This window comes from Delphinapterus leucas, chromosome 2 (assembly GCF_059928025.1).
Source record: "Delphinapterus leucas isolate spDelLeu-1000000601 "Yukka" chromosome 2, BTC_Dleu_Yukka2, whole genome shotgun sequence".
Classification (NCBI taxonomy): domain Eukaryota; kingdom Metazoa; phylum Chordata; class Mammalia; order Artiodactyla; family Monodontidae; genus Delphinapterus; species Delphinapterus leucas.
The window spans coordinates 23,894,926-23,920,445 of NC_143130.1; the positions used below are offsets into that span (position 1 = coordinate 23,894,926).

The 25,520-nt window shown below is 47.0% G+C and overlaps 1 protein-coding gene and 1 non-coding gene across 2 annotated transcripts in view; both read left to right on the plus strand.

The window, feature by feature from the left end:
- ITIH5 (inter-alpha-trypsin inhibitor heavy chain 5) overlaps nucleotides 1-11,280 on the plus strand; it is an 83,843-nt gene extending 72,563 nt beyond the window's left edge. The window contains exon 14 of the mRNA XM_022580257.2: nucleotides 205-11,280. Within this exon, the coding sequence (XP_022435965.2) occupies nucleotides 205-494 (290 nt within the window). The 3' untranslated portion in view covers nucleotides 495-11,280. The remainder of the gene's footprint in view (nucleotides 1-204) is intronic.
- A 13,063-nt stretch (nucleotides 11,281-24,343) lies between these two features.
- Nucleotides 24,344-24,450, plus strand: LOC115802850 (U6 spliceosomal RNA). Its single transcript, XR_016392301.1, has one exon. It is a non-coding gene; the product is annotated as a U6 spliceosomal RNA (small nuclear RNA).
- Nucleotides 24,451-25,520: the final 1,070 nt, after the last annotated feature.

Sequence of the window (25,520 nt, forward strand, 5' to 3'; positions counted from 1 at the left end):
GGACACTGGAAAAGGTGGAGCAGCTCTGGGAGACTCCAGCCGAGGACCACAGTCACACCCGTGCATTTGCTGATGTTATGCATCCCCTTCCTCTGGGTCACACCCGTGCATTTGCTGGCCATCGGTGCCTGAGCTGAAGTTAGATTTTGTTCAACCACGTTGCTCACACTTGACCTAGACCTGGTGTCTCTTTTGTCCTCTCAGGTCAGTTCCTGAACCAGGAGGCCAGACTCACTGGGCTCGGCAAGAGCCCTGCCCATCCTTCCGTCCCTGAGACAGGTGAGAGGTCTGAGGCCGTCCTCGAGGTAAAAGGACACCAGGTCCCAGTGGTGTGGAAGCAGAGGAAAATCTACAACGGGGAAGAGCAGGTGGACTGCTGGTTTGCCCGGAACAACGCCGCCAACCTGATTGACGGGGAGTATAAAGACTACCTGGCGGCCCATCCTTTTGACTCCGAGACCACCTTTGGCCCAGGCACATCCCGGGGACTCTGACGCCAGCAGCCGTAAGGCAAGAGCGTGTGACAGGGAAACGTCTTCGGGGACCCCGTGGTGTGGTTCTTGTCGCTTGGCAGGTAGCCGCCGCCCAGGACTCACCCCTGGTGGCGGGGAGGTCTAACCTCTGCTTGAGGAAAGGGTGGGTTCAGGACGTTGAAGCAAGAATGGGATTTCCTGCTCTTCCCCTCCCCCTCCCCCATCTCCAGTAGAGAACAGTGGTGGCACCAAAGGGACCAGTCACAGTTAAAAGCAAGTCTCTATCTTATACCAGCTGGCTTGTCCATCTCACTGCCTACCACAAGGTGACTCTGATGAAGGAAGGTGGCCATCAGGTCTGTTTTCTCTGTGGAAATGGCTAGGCTTGGGCACTCTGCTTTTTGCCTTATACTAATGCATAGGCATCTCTCCTCCTAGCCCGCTGTGTTCTCTGGATGTGTGGCCAACCTCTGCCTCAGGGGAACCTCTCCTTGGGCCCAGGCCACGAGTCATGAAATAGCATGTAGATTTGATCACTGTAAACCATTCGGTCTTTTCTTAGGAGAGGATTTTCTTCTACTGTGATGTCTTGCCCTTGAAAATTTGTTTTCGTTTTTTAAAAATTGACTCAAAATAGAGACTCTGCATCCCAGATACCGGTATTTTTCTAACGGGCTTTGTAAATCACTTAACTTTGCTGTTGGAGATTCTCCTATTTATTCCAGAAAGCTGAGCGCTTCTAATAAACAGGGAAGCCCACGTGGGTGTATTTCACTGGCCTGTCTCAGTGCTGGAGCGTCGGCCAGCCGCGTGATGAATCTTTCACTCGGCTCTTCAGCCTTGGTCCTGATTCCGACCTGATTTGCTCTCGGTCCCCCAGGAGGTGATAAATTAGGCTCTTGCAGAACTGGGATGGGGAGGTATTGGCAGCACAGAGCCGACCTACAGGAACCAAACTGCATGTTCCCAGCAGGAAGTGCGGACATGCTCACAGATCTAAGGAGCCCTCCCACATCCCAGACATGCGAGGCCAGGAAGTCAGCGTGAGCAAGAGGCTTTGGACAAATCTGATTCCATCGGGGGGAGGGGGTTAAAATCAGGGGTCAGGGTGGTGTCAAAAGTCAATGACTGTCACTCCTCATTGTGGAACCTGTGAAGCCCGTCACATTACCAAGGGGAAGGAAGGTTGATGATGGTCTTGAGACCTCCTCTCTCCCCCTCCTTCCCGGCTTTTTGCTGGACCACGGAGGGTCAGTAAGCCTGACCCTCACTGCGGTCAGGATGCAGATGGACACGGGGGGCACTGGAGCCGAACAGCAGGGAAAGGAAGGTTTGGATCAGAGACATGGAATATTTTGACGTGAGACCGAATGAAATAAAAGCTTTTGTGCCGGCTTCATGGAACGTTTCTTCCAGTAGGGAGTGACTCTAGAACTTTCATGCCATGTGGAAGCAGACAGCGCTAGGAGAGAAATCAGAGCTAAGAAAATTGTTTACCACCTTTGCCCTTGCCTTCCCATTTTCGAATGGGAAACATTTGAGCAGCAAAATGACATCCACATGTTTTTGTGGACCAAGTGGCTGCAGGAGTTCGAGTTAGTGCCTGGGCCGTCGGCGGTGGGGGTAGGGGGGTGGGACCGGTTGTGTCTCAGAGTCTCCGTCTCTCTCCACCTTGGGAACCCACCAGACCAGGGCCGGCAGCTGTGTTATTTTTGACTCAACTCAGCTGCCTGTTTTCATGCCAGCAGTGTGAATGCACAGGCCCAGGCTGCTGACAGCTGCTTCCATATTTCAGAGGGAAAGGAGGAGCCGGAGCTGGGCTGGCCAGGACCTGGGCAGGCTCTGTGGGGACTTTCCTGTTACATAGACCTCGGGCCCAACTGGGCAGAAAGCCCTGCAGCCACGATGCCAGCCCATTGTGTTAGCGCCTGGAGCCGGGATCTGTGTTCCAGGTGTGGCCTCAAAGCTGCAGACAGGGCTTCCCTGGTGGCGCAGTGGTAGAGAGTCCGCCTGCCGATGCAGGGGACACGGGTTCGTGCCCCGGTCCGGGAAGATCCCACATGCCGCGGAGCAGCTCGGCCCGTGAGCCATGACCGCTGAGCCTGCACGTCCGGAGCCTGTGCTCCGCGGCGGGAGAGACCACAACAGTGAGAAGCCCACGTACCACACACACACAAAAAAGCTGCAGACAGGAGGCTGTTACTACAGGACCAGATATTCCAGCGAGGTGACCGTCCCTTACTCTCCTATTCAGAAAAAAAAAAATGCACATTTTTAAAAGTATTAGGGATGAGCTTTTATTTTAGTGTTTTTACTTTAGACTCATCCCACTTTTCTTTCTCCTCCTTTTCAATTGTACATCTTTTTTTTTTTTTTTTTTTTTTTTGCAAAAGGTATGTATCAGGGCATTTTCTGTTTTAGCCAGAGACTGTGAGATCTGTGGGCTCCAAACTCCACCCCAAGGTCATACTTCAGGGTCTTCTTTTAAGTTGATTGAAAAATGTCATATTTTCTATTGGCCATGCGTGTTGTGAATAGCAAGGTCTTTTCAAGTAAATGCAGCGGCAAGAAGGGATTCTCTTCTCAGGTGGGAAAACGGAGTCAGAGTGCAGTTGGGTGACTTCCCCCACATCATATAAAAGACTTAGAGCAGGGCCAGACTGAGCCTCCAGAGCTCACTGGTTAGCTTTGACACGATGTCACCGTATGGACAGTCGTTTATTTTCCTTGAGCATTTATAAATAAGGCGGGGTCGGGGTTACGAAACGAGCAGTTGAATGAGGTTGAGAAGTACGTTGCAATTAGAGGGGATAAACCTCAAGTTACATCATCGCTAATGTTAATGGGTCCTAACAAGTTGACCAGCTGGGCTCTTCAGCAGGTCTCCAGCCCTGGGACCCTAATCCACTCCCTCATCCGAAAAAGAGAGGCATCTCAATGGGTCGTCTTTAGGGGTCTCCTAATGTAAAGTTTCACATTCCCCAAGTAAAATGGGCTGAACGTTCTCTACCCACTCAGGCTAGGCGCTTTATCTTCTTCCGTTTGCCTTTTCAGTGGTTTATTAGTTCAGGATGGAGGGAGTGGGTGTTGAGAGAATAACCCATCCTGACCCTCCCTCACAGCCGGGCAGTGTGATGCAGGGCTCTGGGAATGGGAGAGAGCACCTCTGTTTCTGTGTGACATAACATTAGGTCTTTAATTGAATCATGTGTCCTCACAGGTGAATTAGGGACAGGATTCCTTTCTTTAAATGTATGTGTTGGCTGAGCTGAATGCTATGGACAGAATGTTTGTGTCCCCCCGAATTCATATGCTGAAAGCCCAAATTAAACTCCCAAGGTGATGGCATTAGGAGGGGGGGCTTTTGGGAGGTAATTCGGTCATGAGGGTGGAGTCCTTGTGATGGGATTAGTGCCCTTATAAGAGACCTGAGAGAGATGATTTTTCTGTTCTCCACCCTGTGAACATGAGAAGAATGCCTTCTAAAATCAGGAAGTGGGCTCTCATTAGACACCAAGTCATCTGGCACCTTGATCTTGAATTTCCCAGCCTCCAGAACTGTGAGAAATCAATGTTTGTTGTGTAAGCCACACAGTCTGTGGTATTCTTGATATAGTAGCCTGAGCTGACTAAGACGCTGAATCATTCAAGATACGAATTCCTTTTCTTTTCTTCAAGCTACCCAGAATGTATACAAACAATGTTGTTATTTAATCTGGACTCTTGGAACCATTCACACATGTTCCAACTAAAATAAACAGCAAATAAAAGAACACAGCTAAGCAAATACTTAGAACTGTGACTTTAAATATTTATCTTAGTCAGTTTAAAATAATAAGTAGGGCACAACATAGTTCACCTTCAACAGACATTTTCCTTCAACAAAAATTTGTAAGAGAATGACATGTAAAAACAAACAATACACTGGTATATTTGTTTTGAGGGCAAACGGCTAGAGAGAATAAAACTTGTTGATTCTAACTGCACTGCTTGTTTGTAGGGATTTCTGAATTCCATAGAAATATATGTAAATGGAGCAAGTGAGTAATATTGGAAGAATCATGTTAAAACAACACATTACTGGGAACCTGCTGTGTGGCTCAGGGAACTCTACTCAGTGCTCTGTGGTGACCTAAATGGGAAGGAAATCCAAAAAAAAGAGGGGATATATGTATACGTATAGCTGATTCACTTTGCTGTACGGTAGAAACTAACACATTGTAAAGCACCTATATGCCAATAAAAATTAATTGAAAAAAAATAAAGTGACAGAGCCAGCAATAAAGCTAAAAAAAAAACAAAACCCCAACACATTACTGTGTGGAACAGCCAATGTACAGCATCCATTTCTGACCTTGTATAAAACTGTCAAATTTGTAGAGAAGTGCCTTAAACCTCAGTCCCTTATTTTCTGGGGACTCGGGCATCCCAAAGCTTCTCTCACCTTCTTCTTGGGTCACTTGTTTCCCCACACTGACCATCACCTGGATTGGTACTTCTTCCATTGGCACAGGGCATTTCTCTTGATTGTCATTCTGGCATCTCTCTCTCCAGTTCCTGTGGTCAGGCCAGATCTTGCTTAGATGTTAGATCCTGAATTAGAACCAAAGCAGACCTGGAGCAGGAGTGAGAGAGACATCACTGGGAGGTTGTGTTAAAGAGAAAACTAGCCAACTCCTTATCTCAAGGGCATGAAGTCCACCTCTTCAGGCTTTGGCTTCTTCGTCTCTAATAAAGGGACTGGACGAGGTCATGTCCTCAGATCCCATGATCTTTATCTTCTGCCTGCACATGAAGATACGTCCTGAACGTCCTAAGTAATAAATGCAAAATGATTCAGTCAGTGACTCCAGTCTATTCTGAGATCCAGTGTTCCAGGCTCGGGGATTCAGAGGAAAACAAAGTTCCTTCCTCCATGGAGTCCACAGTTTAGAGCAGGAGATATGCAAAGATTGGAACAGAGTGTGAGAAATCCTGCAAGAGAGCTCTGCAGAGGCCCAGCTGAAGGGAGGAAGGAGGTGGGGAAAACATTCCAAAGATGGAGAGTACTCAGCTGCAAGGAAGAAGTGCATGTACAGAGGGACCCACGTGAAATATTTCTTCTGTAAGGTTAAGCAGCTGGGAACAGCTTAGGAACTGAAGCCATCGTCTTACTCCATTCAGTTTCAATCAGTTTTGATCTGTGCCCTGTAGATTCGGGGGTTACTGTGAACCCACAGTGGATGACACTCAGTGAATCTGCAGGTTCCTGTCTCCCTGGACCCTTGCCTGGGTCTGTCTCCAGCCCCGCATCCATCACTCTTGTCCCCAGGTACGGAGAATGCATCGGGGAAGTCACAGAGTGCCACAATGGGTCCATTCAACCAGCAGGGCTCCTGCTGGCATTTAGCAAAACTGAAATCTGTTTTCCTTGAAGTGCATTGGCCTCCATGGCTCCCGCCTTCTGCTTCAGCTTTCTAGACCACCTCACTCCGCAGCTTTCCCCAGCAATTCGCCTCCTCTTGTGCCGAGAAAGCTGCAGAAGGAGCTCCCTCGCTTACTCTGTCTCATAGCATCTTTGTCCTGCTGCCTTCGGGGTATAACAGTCCACCTTCTTCCAGGCTCTATCCTTCTCACTCCATCTGGGCAGTTGCCTCAAGGACTCCTCTTCTTTCTAGAATCTCCAGACTCTTACTCCCCAGAGGTTCTTCCCTCTTGGTTTTGGATACCCTTCCAGACGAGATCGGGCGTGTTCAGGGTGGTACGTCCATAGACTCAGACACCCTTCCAGAAGTCTCCTCCAGGCTGAAGCGCTCATCCCTGGCCAGGCCCCTGGGGCTTCCATCTTCTCTTTTATTTCAGTGTCAGGCTTGTGCTAGTGGTCGGTGTTTGAACCCTCACTTTTTTTACCTCCTAGTCAGTTGCTTAAGTCATCAGATTCATCTTCTGTCTTTACCACGTTCATCAAACTGTGTCTCAGACGTCACATTACTATTTCTGACATCCAGTTCCAGCGATGGGTGTCTCCAGCCCCTACTACATGATACTTTTGGCCTCTTCCTCTTTTTTGAAATGTTGGATCCCTTTGCTTCTCTTATGAGATTAGAAATTTTTTTTCCTAGTCTCCTTTCCTGCATGTCTTTCCTCCGACCAACCTGTGGACATCCCCCAAGGTCATACTGGTCCTTTTTTTAAATTTTTTTTTTTGGCCATGCCGTGTGGTTTGCAGGATCTCAGTTCCCCAACCAGGGATAGAACCCGTGCCCCCCTGCAGTGGAAGCGCAGACCTAACCACGGGACCGCCAGGGAAGCCCCCATACTGGTCCTTTATACTCTCCACTCCCTCCACCTCACGGTCTCACCCACTTCACGGTCTCAGCATCTGGCTCTGCGTGGACTTGAGGACACTTCCCTTCCGTTATTCTGGCATCACCTCAAACTCAGGAATAAAAGCAAACTTTCCATCTTCAAAGTCTCTGTATTTATATTAGAGGGATTTGGGATCTGGGAGGAAAGGAAGAAGTTCTAGCACAATCTTTTAAAATTTTTATTGTTGCGTATAAACGTGGAAATTGTGTGTGTGTGTGTGTTGGGTACATTTCCTAGGCCAACTCAAAATTAATTTTTATTGACACAGTTCTTCCTGAAAATTCTCTGTTAATCATATTATTTTCTCAAAACAACAGCTGTGTTTGTGTAAGAGAAGGGCTGATGTCCTGACTGCTCACTGGGAATTTCTGGTTATATAAGAAGAAAATCACAGGTCCTAAGTTTATCGATGTGTCAATTAAATCACTTCATTGTACTACAAGTATGAAATGCAGTGTAAATACATTTTAGTGTGCTTTTTTTTTTTTTTTCGCAGTACGCGGGCCTCTCACTGTTGTGGCCTCTCCCGTTGCGGAGCACAGGCTCCGGACGCGCAGGCTCAGCGGCCATGGCTCACGGGCCCAGCCGCTCCGCGGCATGTGGGATCTTCCCGGACCGGGGCACGAACCCGTGTTCCCTGCATCGGCAGGCGGACTCTCAACCACTGCGCCACCAGGGAAGCCCTAGTGTTCTTTTTTGAAATGAATAAATTTTATTTGAAATGTATAGAGGCAATGTAGAAAATACAATACTGTAGATACTTGAGCGTGAATGAAAGTCTGTATGGGAGACCTGCACTGTTGTTCCATCTGGGACATTTCCTACTGGAAGTCTGTTCAATCACCAGGCTCTTTCCTCCATGAAAGTAACATAAGCTCTCTAAGTGTTACAGAATGTTACAAAAGAAACAGACCTTTCCTGGGGAATGCAGAAACAGTATGTCTGAAGGCTCAGCTCCAACATAATAAAGTGTATTTGCTTTTGAAGAAGGCTAGAGTCCAGGAGTATTCTAGAAACTAAAAGTTCTCCTGTCTAACTTGGAGGCAACTACATATCCTTTTGATCTCTTCATCGGCCTGGTAAACTAAATAACACTTTGAGACCTTGTGATGAAAACATAGGATAAAACTTTGTATACGATTGAAGGACAGGAACATTTTGAATTGTTCAGTGCAAATTTCCCAGAAGAGAAAATGCTTCAAAACAAGTACATTCACTTATTCATTCATTCGACTAATAGCGAGTGGGTGTGAACCACCGTGGAGGGGATAGAGGGGCCTCCCTAGCCCATCCTGGAGATACTGTTGTGTGTAATTACTTATAAACAGAGACAGCAGTGTGCCCTTAAAAAGTTCAGAAAAAAAACGTGAGTGGGAAGGGGTTTAAAAAGGAAGAGACTGCTTTCAGCCTGGGTGGAAGAGGTACTGGTATTTGATCTGGGTCCTACAGAATGGGTAAGGATAGGGGAGAAAAAGTCTAGGAGTATTTTATATAATAACTTATTTATTTGTAATAAAAACACTATAAAGGAAGGGAAAATAAATTGTATAGAAGAACTAAAATTTCAGGGAGATGGAATGACCAGCCCTCATCACAGAGCTGACATCTGGCTTAGCCTGGATGCAGGGACTCTGCTCTTCTCATGACCCTGGCATGCTTTGGACAAAATAGAAGCAGCTTCCACAGTGATGGCCATGATTGCTGGACACTGGATCCACGATCCCACCTGTGTGTATCAGCTGAGCATCACAGGGCGAAGAAGTAAGGCTGGGGAAGGGGGCTCTCTTGCGTGTCCCTGAATGTTGGACTGCTTTTTTTTTTAACATCTTTATTGGAGTATAACTGCTTTACAATGGTGTGTTAGTTTCTGCTTTATAACAAAGTGAATCAGCTATACATATACATACGTTCCCATATCTCTTCCCTCTTGCGTCTCCCTCCCACCCTCCCCATCCCACCCCTCTAGGTGGTCACAAAGCACCAAGCTGATCTCCCTGTGCTATGCAGCTGCTTCCCACTAGCTATCTATTTTACGTTTGGTAGTGTATCTATGTGTTGGACTGCTTTTTGCCACTGGTCTGGGCTCGAAGTGGGCAGGGAATTCTGTGGGCTGGAGACACAGGACTGCGGCAAGTTCATCTTTCTCCCTCTTCCTTAGAAACGACATCCTAGGAAACATCTCCCAGTCGGTAGCTTCCTAAAACAAATCACCCTCCGTGCAAAGGACACAGAAACACATCTGGGGAGCTGGGGCGAGGAAAGCCCGCTGGGGAAGGGGGTCCCAACCCCCCACCCGGTTAAATACACAGAAATGGAGAGAGACAGAACTCACGTGCACATATGGTGGCTTTTAAACGTCACTTGTGTTCCTTGGGAGAGGCACAGGCAATGCAGCTCTTGATGTGTTTTTTTTTTTTTTTTTTGCGGTACGCGGGCCTCTCACTGTTGTGGCCTCTCCCGTTGCGGAGCACAGGCTCTGGATGCGCAGGCTCAGCGGCCATGGCTCACGGGCCCAGCCGCTCCACGGCACGTGGGATCTTCCCGGACCGGGGCACGAACCCGTGTCCCCTGCATCGGCAGGCGGACTCTCAACCACTGCGCCACCAGGGAAGGCCTCTTGATGTAATTAATGAGCCTCTGGCCGCACCTGGCAGAGAGAGACAGGCTGAGGAGGTGGAGGCGCCAGCAACTTTCCTTTTTCTCTATCAGACACTCAGCGCCGTGCTAGGGCGATGTGCCCTAGTTTCCACGGAGGCGATGAGCAGGCTTGGCGGGGTGGAAGAAAGCAAAGAGTCGACACAGACCAAGATCAGGGTCCACAGGCCAAGGAGACTTAGTTCCCAGAGGCTGGAGAACAGGAGGATGGGAGGTGCTGGGAGGGCTCCCACTGCCCGAAGGTAAAATAACTTGAAAACCAAGTCTCCTGGGTCCCTGCCAACCTCGTGCGCACATCCTTTTGTCACCGCAGATCACGTGAGCCACGCAAAATTGAAGGACGACCTGCCCATATTTAGAGCCGGTGACAGATTCTGAGGTTCTACTGAGGTCCTGCTGGCACAGCCCGGGCTCCTGCACCCATGCAGCGTGGGTGCACTTTCCGTCCCCGGCTCCCTCTTTCTTCCCTGCCGTTTGTCTGGGGTACCCTCGCCCCAGCGCCTGAGACCCACAGGGGAGTTTAGGTCCTATCACCTCTGATCTGCTTGCTCGTGTTTCCGCTCCAGGCACCGCAGTCTTGTTTGGAGGAAGAGCGAATGCGGGAGGGGCCGGGAGAAGTAAGGATGTAACTTCCCGATCATTAGGGAGCCGAAAGGGAGCTTGACATTCACAACATCTGGTTTTTTTCTTTTGTTTTACTTTTATGAATTTATTTCATAAACTCACATAAATTCACAAAGCAACATGTACAGGATGTTACTTGCCACTTTCTAGTAATAATAAAGACAAACACATAGACACTACGAAATGGCCTAAATGATTAAAATGTACACGCTACTATATATAAAACAGATAACCAACAAGGACCTACCATATAGCACAGGGAAGCCTACTCAATATGTTGTAATAACCTACCATGAAAGAGAAAGTAAAAAAAGAATATATATTTATATATGTATATATATAACTGAATCACTTTGCTGTAAACCTGAAACTAATACAACATTGTAAACTATTTCAATAAATTTTTTTAAAATAATTATAGTGAAATGAATCAACTTGAAAAAAAAAAGATATGGCCTAAATGGTCATCAGAAGACAGTCATTAAGGGCACATTAATACCACGGTTTATAGCTATTAAAGCTAGCTATGTATTATACAACGTGGAATACAGAAGGCTGTGTAACATGCATGAAATTAAAAACCAAGCTTCAGAAGAGCATGTACAGAATGACCCTCCGCTAGACCACAACCCCTTTATGTTTAACATCTTTGGAGTCACAGGCACTTCTGAGCACCTGACAAAATAGGACGTCTAAAATATAAAATCTCTCTCTTAAAAAAAAAAAAAGCTAGCTCTCAGGTTAATTCCTTACTAAAGCTCTCCAAAGCAGAAGCGGTCTTGCTGCAGTATTCAGGTGGCAAACCGCAGTCAAGCCTGAGTACCTTGTGCTATGACTTCAGCCTGCTTCACCCAGGATGGGTCCTTAAGTGACCCTCATTACCCTCGTCTGCTCCCAACTGACTGTCCCTTTAAGGGAGCAGAGCCTCATTCTAGGCACAATACTTAGAATTGTTGTCGTTGTTTTCTCCCACCAGCTCTTCAATTCCTTTCCTCTGCAGGACTTTCACATTTAGACTAAAGCAGTTCCCAAGCCCTCCCCGCAAGTTCAGGAGAGGCAAGCCCATTCTTTCTGGCTTCTGGGGTCACGGTGGAAGCTGAGACCTAGTGACCTGCCGATGACCACACAGTCTGGGCAGCCGGGACTGCGTTATCACCCCTGGCAGAAGCCAGCGCCTGGGCGCCCCTCTGCCTGGGCAGCTAGGGTTTCCACTGAATGGGCGGCGGGAAAGGGGAGAAGAGCCGGGCGGCTTCAGCCGAGCCTGGGGTCCCAACACGGGCGGTCCCTGCTGGGGAAGAATGGGTCTTATTATGTGTGGAGGGGGCGGAGAGGTGTCAAGTGGAGAAAATGGTTGAAATCCAAGTGTCGGGGATGCTGGCAGCCCGGCGCCTGCTGTTAGACGGTCAGATGAACCCTGATAAACCCCGAGGCACTTTCCCCTCACCCAGCCTGTTCCCCTCCAGGCCCGGAAACTTTAGCATCACGTGGAGAGCGAAGGGTCGGGGAGGGGTGGGGGAGATAGTCTGCTGGGAACCCAGGGAGGGGGCTTTCTGCATCACCAGGGGGTCAGCGAGAGGCTGACTGTGCTCAGGTCAGGCTGACAACACTGGTCCGCTGACATAATGGGGTCTGCAGGGGAAGGTGCATGGTCAGAGGGGCCCTGCTGCTGGGCCCCATGCAGGGGCGAGGGGGAGAGGGAGGGGGGCAGCAGGAGGGTTCGAGTCCAGGAGGGCTGCCGTTAAACCGCAGTGGTGGTGACCAGAGGCTGGGGACGGAGGACAGTGAGAAGCCCGCCTAAAAAACACGCAGTGGGGCTTCCCTGGTGGCGCAGTGGTTGAGAGTCCGCCTGCCGATGCAGGGGACACGGGTTCGGGGACACGGGTTCGTGTCCCGGTCCGGGAAGATCCCATATGCCATGGAGCGGCTGGGCCCGTGAGCCATGGCCGCTGAGCTGCGCATCCGGAGCCTGTGCTCCGCAACGGGAGGCCACAGCAGTGAGAGGCCCGCGTACCGCAAAGAAAACAAAAACAAACAATAAAACACGCCGTGGCACCTGGAGATTGGGGTGTCCTCCCTGCTGGGTGGAACCCAAACTTGTGTGCACAGCAATGTGAATGTACCTAATGCCACTGAATTATACATTTGAAAAGTGGTCAAACATTGAAATACCATGTGATCCAGCAATTGCATTTCTGGGTATACATCTGAAGGACATGAAATTATGATTTCAAAGAGATATCTGCAGCCCCCCACCCCCCGTGTTCATATTATTCACAAAAGCCAGAAGCCAAGGTATGGAAAGACCCTACATGTTTGTCTGTGCAGGAATGGATAAAGAAAATGTGGTACACACACACACACACACACACACACACACACACACACAGGAATACTAGTCAGCCTTGAACAAGGAGGAAATCTTGTATTTGCAACAACGTGGATGAACCTGGAGGGCATTATGCTGAGTGGAATAAGCCAGACAAAGAAAGACCCAAAAAAAGATTTCATAGAAACAGAAAGTAGAAAAGTGGTTGCCAGGGCCTGGGGTGGCGGGCGCGCCGGGGGAGTATAGGGAAGGGTTGATATAGCGGTACAAACTTTCAGCTATAAGATGAATAAAGTCTGAGGGTCTCATGTATAACATGGTGCCTATAGCTGATAACACTGTATCATATAATTGAAATTTGCTGAGAGAGTGTTTAAAAAATGGTCAAAACGGGAGTAGAACAGATATTTGTACTTTGAAGCATTATTTACAATAAACAAGAGACGCAAGCAACCCAAGTGTCCATCAGTGGATGACTGGATGAGCAAAATGTGGTCCATCCATATAGCAGAATAAGATTCAGCCTTTAAAAAGGGCATCCTGACACAGGCTACAACATGGATGAACCTGGAGGGCATTATGCTCAGTGAAATAAACCAGCCACAAAAAGACAAATACTGTTTGAGTCCACTTATACGAGCTATGGAAAATAGTCAAAATCATAGAAAGAGGAAGTAGCATGGTGGTTACCGGGGGGTGGGGGAGGAGGAGGGGGGAGGGGGGATTGCTGTTTAATGGATACAGTTTCCCATTTGCCAGAGGAAAATGTTAGGACTTCACAACAATGTGAATGTACTGGGTGCCATGGAATTGTACACTTAAAAGAGATTAAGATGGTAAATTTCACGGTACTTTAAAAAATAGACTAGTTTTAGAGCCATTTTACGTTCACAGCAAAGTAAAGAGGAGGTACCCAGATGTCCCACAGACTCGCTGCCCCCCACGCCGCCGTCGCCTTGCCCATACATGAGCATCTTCCGCCGGAGGGGGATGTTTGTTACAATCGATGAACCCTCACGGACAAATCACTGTCACCCAAAGTGCTATATGGGTTTTGCCACAGTAAAAAAAAAAGTGGGGGAGAAAAGTGAGTGCAACATTGATAGAAAAGCCCGACGAAATGCTTAATGAGAGGAAATTATAGACAAAACTTTTAGGAACATGGATGCAAAACTCTTCAATGTTGGCTAAGAGAATCTAACTACGTTAAAAGAATAACATACAAAATATGGTTAAAGTGGTAGATTTTATGTTCTATGTACTTTACCACAATTTTTTTAAAACCCCCCGAGTCCTTTACTTTTCAACTGGAAGAACAAAACCCTCAGGGGCTCCAAAGTGAAGTGGGAAGACCAGCTGGGCATCAAGGCGAAGCCCATGACCATGGGAAATCCCAGGCAGGCACCAGGATGTTCTGGCTCCCAGTCAGCGGCACAGCTGGGTGACAGTGGGGCAGGGCCCAGAGGTTCACACGCTCCTAGGATGTCTGTGACTCATGGTTTAGCTTGGCCGATTGGTGGTGAACATCTGCGGGTGAGAGGGGACCCCAGGTCCCTCAAAGCGGGGGCCTTGATCCTCAAGAAGAGGGCTGTGTACCGACAAAAAGATTCTTGAAGAGGCAGGAGGCAAAGAGAAAAAGTACAAATGGAATACAGAGCCAGAAATATATATTTTTTAATTTTCAAAAGAAATACCTAGCTTCTCTGTAGGATGGGTTAGGGTAACTCCTCTCTCTTCTCTTTTCTTTTCCTCCTCATCATTCTCCTCCTCCCCCCTTGCACCTCCTTCTTCTCCTCCTCTTATTCTCCATATGAATCCTTTACATCTGCTCCCACGTTCTTTCATAAGTCACCCAAGTGTTTATACATAAGCCATACAGCATATATATAAATTAGATATGTATATACGTATATTTAATTTCCGACCTGAAGGCGTGCTGGGATTGACACACTTGGGTGATCACGTGACTGATCACATGATCGGCTTCTTTGACCCAAGGCAGACACTGTGTCCGTCACCTCCCTTTCCCATCTACACACCCAAGACACTTGACCTCTCTCATGGCAAGAAGCTAAACCTGGAAGACAAAAACCATTTAAAATGACTAGTATTTGTCATAATTCAAAATCATCAAAATGGACCACCGTTCAGACCATTGCTCCAACAATTTTACATCATTTTTTTCAAAGAAAGAGGAAGGTACTTGGTTGGTGTGGTTCTGTGAGTTGAGTAGTAGATACTCCAAAATTACTTCTACAATTATTGCAAATATAGTCAGCTTTCTCGTCTATTATTTTAAGCTACCAACTGTTGAGAAGGACTTTGCTTTGTAGTTGGCAAGAGATAATGTGTGCGAGAGTGCTTTGTTCTTTCACTAGAAGACATTGCATTAGCCTCCTCGTTGGAAGAACTTTGAAAGGAACATTCCATGAAGCACGCTCTCCAAGGGGAGGGGGTGCGGCGGGGGGGGGAGAGAGAGAGAGAGAGAGAGAGAGAGAGAGAGAAAGAGAGATTTGAGAGAACACAGTGCAAAATGCCCCTCTGTGCTCCCACTGGCAGTCGGGCTGAAAGCCCTCTATTTTCAATGGCCAACAAAGCACAATTGTTATCTGATTGCAAATAATACACATTCACTGTTAAAAAAGAACACCTTGGAAAATGAGAAGACCACAAAGAATCAATTTCTTTTTGATTTTAAAAATCTTTTTGGGGTCCTTTTGGGGGGAAAATGTTTTCAAAAGAGACCTATTTCCAGGAGATTATCTACAAGGAATAAAACACCTCTCCTGACAGTTTAGGTAAGCGATGCCAGTAAGCAGCAGGAACATGTATTCTCTGAAGTGAGATTCAGGATATTCAGCCAAAATTGAGAAAAACATTGGTTCCCCATAGTCCTGTATTATTAGATTTTCTGCTTGTGACGAAGGCAGAAGGACCCCTGTCCCTCTCCAATGAATGTCTATCTGACCCTCAAGAAAGACAAGTGACAAGTGGAGAACATTCAGTGAGCAGTAAAGGATCTGGTCCTCCCTGGGCTGTGACTGGCCACGTGGCCTTGGAAAGGTCCACGAACGCCTCTAAAGCATCAGTTTCCTCCCGTGTACAATGCGGAAGATCTTAGTGACTGCCTCCCAGTGGTTGAGAAGAATCAAGGGGCTGATGCATGGAGAGAATCTGGGGCTGTATCTGGCATATACTAAGTATTCAAAAACGATAGTTATGTATCCAATAAATAGCCAAGCCACTGAATTTCTCTACTAAGCAACCTGCCTTGAATCGTCACACATGCCTCTAGGTAATTAGGATACCAGTTCCGAGCTAGCCTTTCTGAATACGACAACAAAGACTTGGGTTTATCCAAGGAGTGGCCAGCTCGCTCCCAAGTGATCTTTTTCTGTTTACTTGGCATCTGATGCTATGAGTCTGCCTGGTGCCATGAGACTCGCGGGATTTGGGGGAAGGTGCCAATCGTGGGGGTGGAGGAAACCTCATCTTGTTTCTATCTCTCTGCTCTGCTGGGAGTGAAAAGTGTGTGATTCCCTGGACTATACTCCAGAGAGAGAGTTCGAAGGTGCCTCTCCAAGGATGGGAATGAATACTGCACCCCTGCCCTGAATTCTGTGGCAGACACTTTATCCCCACACATTGTTCCAAAGGCTACTGCTGCTGGCGGGAAGAAACAAGATGCAGCGATAGGACTGAGCTGACCCTTTGTCCACTAATCTGCAAGGCTGAAACCAATCCGGTCTGACACGTACTGTAATTGACAGGAGTGGAATGGATAGGACCCCTGCCACCTGCGCCGTTGGGGCCGCCTGATCGCACTCTTTCTGTTGTATAAATGCCACGACACTGAACCCCTGTCTTGGTTTTGTTCTTAAAATTGGAGTTTTAGTGCCTCCATGGACCCCTACTTATTTCTCATACACAGCGCCAAGACGTCCTTTGTTGTATGGTGTCTTTGTCAGCTCTGGCCACCATAACAGAATACCACAGACTGGGTGGCTTCAACAATAGATATTTATTCTCACAGCTGTGGAGGCTGCAAGTCCAAGATCCAGGTGCCAGCCAATGTGGTCCCTGGTGAGGACCCACTTCCTGGCTTGCAGATGGCCCCCCTTCTTGCTGTGTCTTCATATGGAGGAGAGAAAAGGCGATCTTCCTGATGCCTCCCCTTATAAGGACACTAATCCTATTAAATCAGGGTTCCACCCTTATGACCTCACTTAACCTTAATTCCTTCTTTACTTCAAATACAGTCACATTGGAGGTGAGGGCTTCAACATATAAATTCTGTGCGGACACAATTCAGTCTATAGCGTGTGGTTATAACTCAATCTCTACATTCCTAGATCCATGTCATTCATGGAACTGGTGAGCTGACAGCATTCTAGGCAACTAACCATGGGAAGAAAGCCTTCGGGGAGGAATGAGGAGGCTTGTCCCTCATTCCCTGTCTTGTCCACCAAAGCTAGAAAACCTTTAGGCAGCTCCTGTGTACAGGGTCCACTAGGTTTCCTTAACCTTGGATGGAGACCACTAATATGGCAATAAATGTTTTAAGAGCCCTACAAGTTAGTATCACTATTAAGGTCTGACCCCATTAGTTAAGAGGGGAGGAAGGTACATTCTGCAGCGATCGGAGCTCTAAGCATGCCTCGGCCAAGAACAGCTTTTTGCTCACAGGAAATGGTCATCACGGTGACCTGGCTTCTCTCACAGAGACATGAACACAGTTCGGGCAGCTTCCACACACTTGGGGCCAACTCGTGCTTCTCCCCATTGTCAGGAAACATGAAGGAAAATTATCATTAAGCATATAGTTCACAATTATATATGGCAAAGGAAGGAATGATGCTTTGGGGACAGTGAATTGAAATCGAGTAGAGGCAACTCTCAGTTTTTCATGGCAATGGAAATCACAGAGATAAGTCATGAAATCTACAAAATCCTCCCAGGCTCAAGGGAACTCTACTGAGGTTTCTTTTCTGCCCTAATATGTGTTTGGTCAAAACTGCTTCAAAATGCATAAAATGGACTGGTTTATGTTCCCCTGGAGGACCAGAGAAATGGCTCAAATGTGAGTGGCAGGTTGAATCCCTATAATTAGTGCTTGAATAGCCAAGAGGTGGCCAGATCTAATCGTCATCCTGGCTCCAAACCTCACAGCTCCCTTGAACACCAACCCACAAAACACCAACCCACAAAACAAAAAATTCTTACCATGGTCCAGCCTAGGAAGAGTAGAACGAGGTTGGTGGCCACCGTCACAAACACCATGGTCAGCAAGTTCAGGACGGACTGCCCAGCCCAGGCCGTGGCCTGGGGAGAGTCACCTGGTAGGATAGGATGAACCCAGTGGTAACCACTGACTAATACCCACCCTGGGGGCACCCACGGGATCACATCAGGCCAACCAGGGAAATTTTTGGTGAATTCAAAGCTTAACTTCTAACTGAGACATCTCTACTTCCGGGCCTTGGAACTTTAATGACCAGCGCCACCTGGTGTCCAGAGCCGATATTCCTCTTTTATAGTCAGCAAAACATACATAGTGAAGCAGGGAAAAATACTTGTCCCCTGGCCCAGAAAGTCAGGGGGCCTAAGCAGTGTGACACTGTGTTCTATTGTCCTAAATGTGCTGGTTTGATTGTGATTACTTTCCATTTCCCAAGGTACTGGAATCCTCTATCAGGGTGACAACGCGGTAACTACTTTCTCCCCATTGCTACCGCTGGTCCTCCAGAATCTGATTCAGGTGACTTCCTAGTAGACCCTACAGCTCTCCACGCACCTCTCTGTTTTCTGTGGAACTAAACAACCCCCCCCAGGACAGTGATTCTTGTCCTCATGGCTGATACATGGGAGGCAAATAATACACATGGAACGGACGAGAGAACATAGAGGGATTGAGAGTAGGGCTGATTTTAACTCTGATCTTTTTTTTTTTTTTCAAAACTATGTTTCTTGCATAGTGGAGAGAAGCAAGAGCCTGCTTGCTCTTGCTTTTTTGTCTCCTTTCTTTCCATCTGCCTCCAATTTCCCTCTACATCACCTTCCAACCTGGTCTGCACGTAATCATGCATGGATTCTATCATCATTTCCCAAATAAAGGGACACATGCCAACATTCTTTTAGGTTTTATACATAAAAAACAATTATATGGTATCGAAGCGTGAGAAAGTTATTCCCCGTCCAATTGTCTTTCCATCTTTCTGATTCTGACAAGGAAAAAGACAAGGTCCCAGATCATGTTACTACTCCTTTAACACCTCTCAGATATCCTTGTTAGCAAAGAAATATCCTTGTTAGCAAAGGCAACCATCACAGGCAAAACCGTCAGCAGGCAACAATATCCATCTATAACTGAAAAGTTTTACTTCCAAACCAGCAAGACTAATGTGTTTTCAGTACCGATTTTAGTGTTCTTTGCAAAGTAAACTTACAAAGTTTACCAAGTCAGCTTAAGGTAAAATATTAAGTAAATCATTGTAAAGGCAGTACCACTTTATGGCAAGAAAAACAGGAGGGTGCTATATGGTATGGGAATGACTTAAGTTGGGGAAAACTTGGACAACCAGACATCTTTTCCTTCTTCTCGCTGCCTTTCTGCACATCTGCACCTGGCGTGCCTTTCCAGGACTTGCTTGGCCATTTCAGAAAAGGTTAGGAAACCGGTGAAAGGTCTGGCCAGAGGTGGGCATCACTCAGATGGATGCTTCTCCTATCAACACATTGTTTCTGCACTGCATCCTTGCATCGACAAGGCCGGCCTGCGGACCACAGTGAAAAATTCAACCCCTCTTTAGTTTTCCCTGGGGCTCCCACTTTACAGCGATACTCATGAGCCAGGCTCAGCTTTGTAGAATCTCATTCATCAGAATCACTTGAAGGCTAACAAGCCGGCCCCTCTGCCGGGGCCACATGTGGGCAGATCGGATGTCTGGTGGCTGCCGATGCCAGCAAGATTGACAAAGAAACATGTGATGACTAAAGGTCTCAGGAAAGGACCAGGGGTTTCCATTATCCTAGGCTTTCTGGGTAATGCAATCTGAAAATCAATTCTCATTAAAAACAAGTGATACTAAGACCTCTGACAGGTTACATCTTAAGTGATAATTAAAAGCATATTTCCTGACGCTTAGCTGCTATGAAATGCATCCCTATTTATGCCACAGAGGGGGTCTCAGGCTAAGACCCTGTGGACAGTCATTCGCTCCCCCAGGAAACCTCATAGTTCCTGGAGTGTCATTCATTATTTTAATCTGATTTTCTTTACTTAAGTGAAATAGAACCTGGCATTGGCATTCTCTCTCCAATTCCACCAACAGTCCTTAAAAAGCAATTAACATCGTCATAAACCAAGGAAGGAAGATTTATTTTGCACAAATACAGTCTTTAGTGCAACGTGTGGATGGACTTCATGAATCATCAAAAGCACCCCGCTAAGTTTTGTAAACCTTCCTCAATTAATGCAAGGAGACATGGTGGCTGAGACATTAAACTCTATTTGAGGTGTCACAGTGGAGATCTCAATGTCGGGGGCCCAGAAGTGAGCGGTAGGGCTGACAGGGAGGCTCAGGCTTTCAGAAAAGTATGAGAATATTCACGACAGCCGATAATAGTTACTGATTTGCCCTTTTGGATATCAAGATGTCGAATTTTATCTCAAAAACTATTGGCAAACATGAAAATGTTCAGGATCTCTTTCTCCTGAGATTTGCAGATTATCAAAATATCTCATTAAGGCACAGGAATGAGCCACCAGGTCAAAAGAACAAAAATGTGTCCGTTATATGTTGTTTTACCTTCCCAGGGCCGCCATAACGAAGTACTACAAACTGGGTGGCTTAAAACAGCAGAAATGTATTGTCTCACGGTTCTGGAGTCTGGAGTCTGAGATCAAGGTGTCAGAGGCCATGCTCTCTCTGAAAGTCGCAGGGGAGCATCTTTCCTCACCTCTTCCAGCCTCTGGCAGCCCAGGTTTCCTTGGTCTGTGGCAACATTACTCCAATCTCTGCTTCTGTCTTCTCACTGTGTTTCCGTCTTTTCACCTTCTCCTAAGGACACCCGATATACTGGATTAAGAGGCCCGCCCTATTCCAATATGACCTCATCTTTCTTTTTTTTTAGACAAAGTTTGTTTTGCTAGTTACAGCAAAATTAATACATATTTCCTACTAAATATTTAAGAAGCATGGAAATCCATAAAAGCACTTGAACTTTTTTTTTTTTTAATTTACTTATTTTATTTACTTTTGGCTGTGTTGGGTCTTCGTTGCTGCGCTCGGGCTTTCTCTAGCTGCGGCGAGAGAGGGCTACTCTTCGTTGCGGTGTGCGGGTTTCTCATTGCGGTGGCTTCTCTTGTTGCGGAGCACGGGCTCTAGGCACGTGGGCTTCAGTAGCTGTGGAGCACGGGCTCAGTAGTTGCAGCATGTGGGCTCAGTAATTGTGGCTCGCGGGCTCTAGAGCACAGGCTCAGGAGTTTCTGTGCACGAGCTTAGTTGCTCTGGGGCATGTGAGATCTTCCTAGACCAGGGCTCAAACCCGTGTCCCCTTCACTGGGAGGCAGATTCTTAACCACTGCGCCACCAGGGAAGTCCCAGCACTTGAACTTTTGTGTTCTTCTTTTTACTTATGTTGGGAGCTGGCTGAGGGGCGGTGGGAGTGATCCAGGTCATTTGGAATCCTAGTCCCGAGGCCACGGAGGCAGAGCATGCCTGGAAAGGAAGCTGTATTTGTCTTCAAGGTGTTCGTGTGTTTGTTTTTGTTTTGTTTTTATGTTTTGGCTGCACTGCATGGCATGTGGGATGTTAGTTCCCCGACTAGGGATCGAACCCGCGGCCCCTGCATTGGAAGCACAGAGTCTTGACCACTGGACCACCAGGGAAGTCCCCAAAGGTGTTTCTGTCAGACGCTCGTGAGTCCTGGAGGGTCCAGGGTGGAAAGAGGCCTCCTGCTGCTCTGACTCTGCTGTCACAGCTGCCATAACATCTCTTTCCACAGCTACAGGTCCCAAAGACTGTATTTGCTTCCTAGGGTTGCTGTAACAAAGTACCGTAAATGCTTGACTTGAAACAACAGAAATTTAATGTCTCACAGTTCTGGACGCTAAAAGTCTGAAACCAAGGGGCAATATGACCTCCTCTTAACTAATTACTTCTTCAAGGACTCTATTTCCATAGAAGGTCACATTCTGAGGGACTGGAAGTTAGGACCGCAACCTCTCTTTTTGGGAGACACCGTTCCACCCATAAGACACGTGGAAAGAGAGATTAGTCCCTAAATGATGTTTGGATAACTGGCGAACCTTTAGGGGAAAAACGAATTCCTTAATTTCTTACCCACTCCTTACACTAAAAGGCCAAAGGGATCTAAGTTTTAAATGTGAAAAGTCATTAGCACAAACACTTCTGTGCAGGCATGGTTTGAAGAGCTTTACACGTAACAAAACTGAATCCTCACAGCAACTCTGCTATTGTCTCTGTTTTACAGCAACAGAAACTGAAGCACAGACAAGTTAATTAATTTGCTGGAGGTCACACAGCTGGTAAGCACTGGAGCTGGTTCCAGAGTCCAGCTGGTTCCTGGAAGCTTGGTTCCAGAGTCTGTGCTCTTGACCAATTTTATATGATTTTGGGGGGGGGGCGCTGTGTTGGGTCTTCATTGCTGCGCACAGGCTTTCTCTAGTTGTGACGAGCCGGGGCTACTCTTCGTTGCGGTGCGCGGGCTTCTCAGCGGTGGTTTCTTTTGTTGTGGAGCACGGGCTCTAGGCATGCGGGCTTCAGTAGTTGTGGCTCGTGGGCTCTAGAGCGCAGGCTCAGTAGTTGTGGCGCATGGGCTTAGTTGCTCTGTGGCATGTGGGATCTTCCTGGACCAGGGCTCGAACCCGTGTCCTCTGCATTGGCAGGTGATTCTTAACCACTGTGCCACCAGAGAAGTCCCAATTTTATATGATTACTACAGTCTTGGAAGAGGGCAGTTCTAAAGTCCATTTCTTTAATGGTCGTATGTAGTGTTTAAAATTTTGTGATAGGGACTTCCCTGGCAGTCCAGTTAAGACCCTGTGCTTCCAATGCAGGGGGCACGGGTTGGGTCCCTGGTCAGGGAACTAAGATTCCACATGCCTTGTGGCTAAAATAAAATAAAATAAAATTTTGTAATAGATATGCATCACTTTAAAATTAATGGGAAAAGGGTTTTATCTTTCTCCTTTTCTTCTTTTCCTGCCCACATGCCCCTGCCCCTGCCCCTGCCAGGGCCGGATAGATTGTTAATCTGTTGGAGATTTGCAACTAAAGGAACCCAGAAGCTTCTAGGATGGAGTGTTTGCTGTAGAACTGCTCTCTTATATCTGGAATTCTCTGTCTTCCTTGGTGCCGAAACTTTTTCTGACTCGGCCAAATACAGATTTCTTTCACATTTCTGAAGATGGCTGTGTGGGCTTTTCTAACCTTTCTTCTCCAGCATTAACCACTTACGGATCACCTGGAGAACTTGCTGAGCTGTAGCTCCTGGTGTTGGGAGGGGAATGAACTTGAGATCCTCCGTTTTCCAGCAGCCCCCAAGGGAGGCCTAGGCCATGTCCTTGGACCACACTGTGAGTTGTGAGGTCCAAACCTCTCCCTTCTCCATCAGCCCTACCTCCCATTTCTATTTCCCTCTGAAAATCGCGACTGCAGAACTTGAACTTGAAAAAGCAAAAAGGACCAAGGCTAAATCCTCTCCTAAGACTCTGTCTTCCCAACAAGCTCCTCTTGGGAGATGCCTGGGGAGAAAGAAAAATGAGAAAGGGAGTACAGAGCGTTCCTATTCAGCTTGTGGAAATGTGGGCCCGAGAAATAAAGCCCTCCGACACTTCCACATGGGAGACACCACCCAAAGCGAATTCGCCAAAAGCTGGGCTTCTGCCCATAGAAGCCAGATGGCCAAAAAATGACATGTCATCACACTGATAGTTTGGGTGCTTTGTCTGTTCATTCCCTTGGTCATTTTACTGGTTATTTGCTAAGTGGGGGTCCCTGTACCAGACACGCGTTTACTTTGTTATTAACAATAGAGAAATAATGTGGGGTCTTGAGCACAAAGTGTGTTAAATAAAGCATCTTATCCCTGTGCAAAACCAGCCATCACTGCCTCTTAGCAGATGAAGGAAACTCGCACATGATTTCCTGATGGTCACCTAAGCAAGGCAGCAGAGTCAGAGCCAGCACACAGCTCCAGGCTCTACTTTCTGCCAGTGCTTCGTAGCAGGGAAAGGAAAGGTACCAGCTTTTACGGATCCCCTGTACGCTGGGCAGTATGTCAGGCCCTTTATATAGGGGACATCATCAGAGCAGATAAGTGGCCAGAGTCAAGCTACTAACCCAATCTACTACCGTCAAAAGCAAACCGAAACCACAGTGAGGTATCACCTCATACATGTTAGGGTGGCTATTATCAAAACAACAACTGCAGGGAAAGACAGCAAGTATTGGTGAGGTTACGGAGAATTTGGAACCCTGGCACACTGTTAGTGGGAATGCAATGTAATGCAGTCTTTATGGAAAACGGTATGGAGGTTCCTCCAAAAATTGGAACTAGAACTACCGTATGACTCAGAATTCCAATTCTGGATGCATATCCACAGGAATTAAATTCCAGATCTCGGAGAGAGATAACACTCTCCTATGTTCACTGCAGCATCGTTCCAATAGCCAAGACATGGGAGTAACCTAAGTGTCCACTGATGAATGAATGAATAAAGAAAGTGTGATGTACACATACAACGGACTATTACTCAGCCTTCAAAAAAGGAAATAAAGTCCTGTAACTGTGACAATACGGATGAACCTTGAGAACGTTATTCTAAGTGAAATGAGCCAGTCACAGAAGGACAAATACTGCATGATCCCACTTCTATGAGGAAATTAAAACAATGCTCTCTTCGGCAGCACATACACTAAAGCTGGAACGGTACAGAGAAGATTAGCATGGCCCCTGTGCAAGGATGACATGCAAATTCATGAAGCCTATTCCATATTTATAAAAAGCCCCTGTGCAAGGATGACATGCAAATTCATGAAGCCTATTCCATATTTATAAAAAGCCCCTGTGCAAGGATGACATGCAAATTCATGAAGCCTATTCCATATTTATAAAAAAATAAACAGAAGCAGATTGTAGAATGGCTGTAGACAACGTGTACACAAGACGAATAACTGCTAAGGCTGTGCTGTGCAACACTGTACACCGTTAACAATACGGTATTGTGCACGAAAAATCTGTTGAGGGTAGATCCCATGTTGCGTGTTCTTACAAAAAAAAAAGGATGTTTCTAGGAATGTGAGTTGTATGCATGAACCGGGACAGTGAGATTTCAGTGAAATCATGTGTTTACCACACTGCCATGCATAAAATATCCAATGTAAAGACACACGTAGAGGGACTTCTCTGGTGGCGCAGTGGCTAAGAATCCGCCTGCCAATGCAGGGGACATGGGTTCAAGCCCTGGACCGGGAAGATCCCACGTGCCACGGAGCAACTAAGCCCGTGCGCCACAACTACTGAGCCTGCTCTCTGGAGCCCACGAGCCACAACTACTGAGCCCTCATGTCACAACTACTGAAGCCTGTGCGCCTAAAGAAGCCACCGCAACGAGAAGCCCGTGCACCACAACAAAGAGTAGACTCCACTCGCTGAAACTAGAGAAAGCCCGTGTGCAGCAACGAAGACCCAACGCAGCCAAAAATAAGAAGAGTCAGGTGCTGTGGGGGAAAAAATCATCTATATGGTCGCCGAAAAATTCCTGGTAAGTCAGGGGATTTGCAAATGGTACCATTGCCTAGGAGTTGATACTGAAAGCATTAAGCTATTTGACTTACACTATGTAAACAGATATTTACCCCGTGCTTATTACGTAAATACAAACGTGTTTTGGTCCTCAAGGAACTTACCCTCTAATTGGGAAGATAAGAAAAGCAGATATATAATTATTTCCTATTTTTCCAGCTGGGAGAGTTTGGACAAAAATATTCAGATTTCCTCTCCATTGTGGTAACTAGGATGGATGATGCAGTCAACCAGGACTGAGGGAGGAATGGTGAGATGGGGCC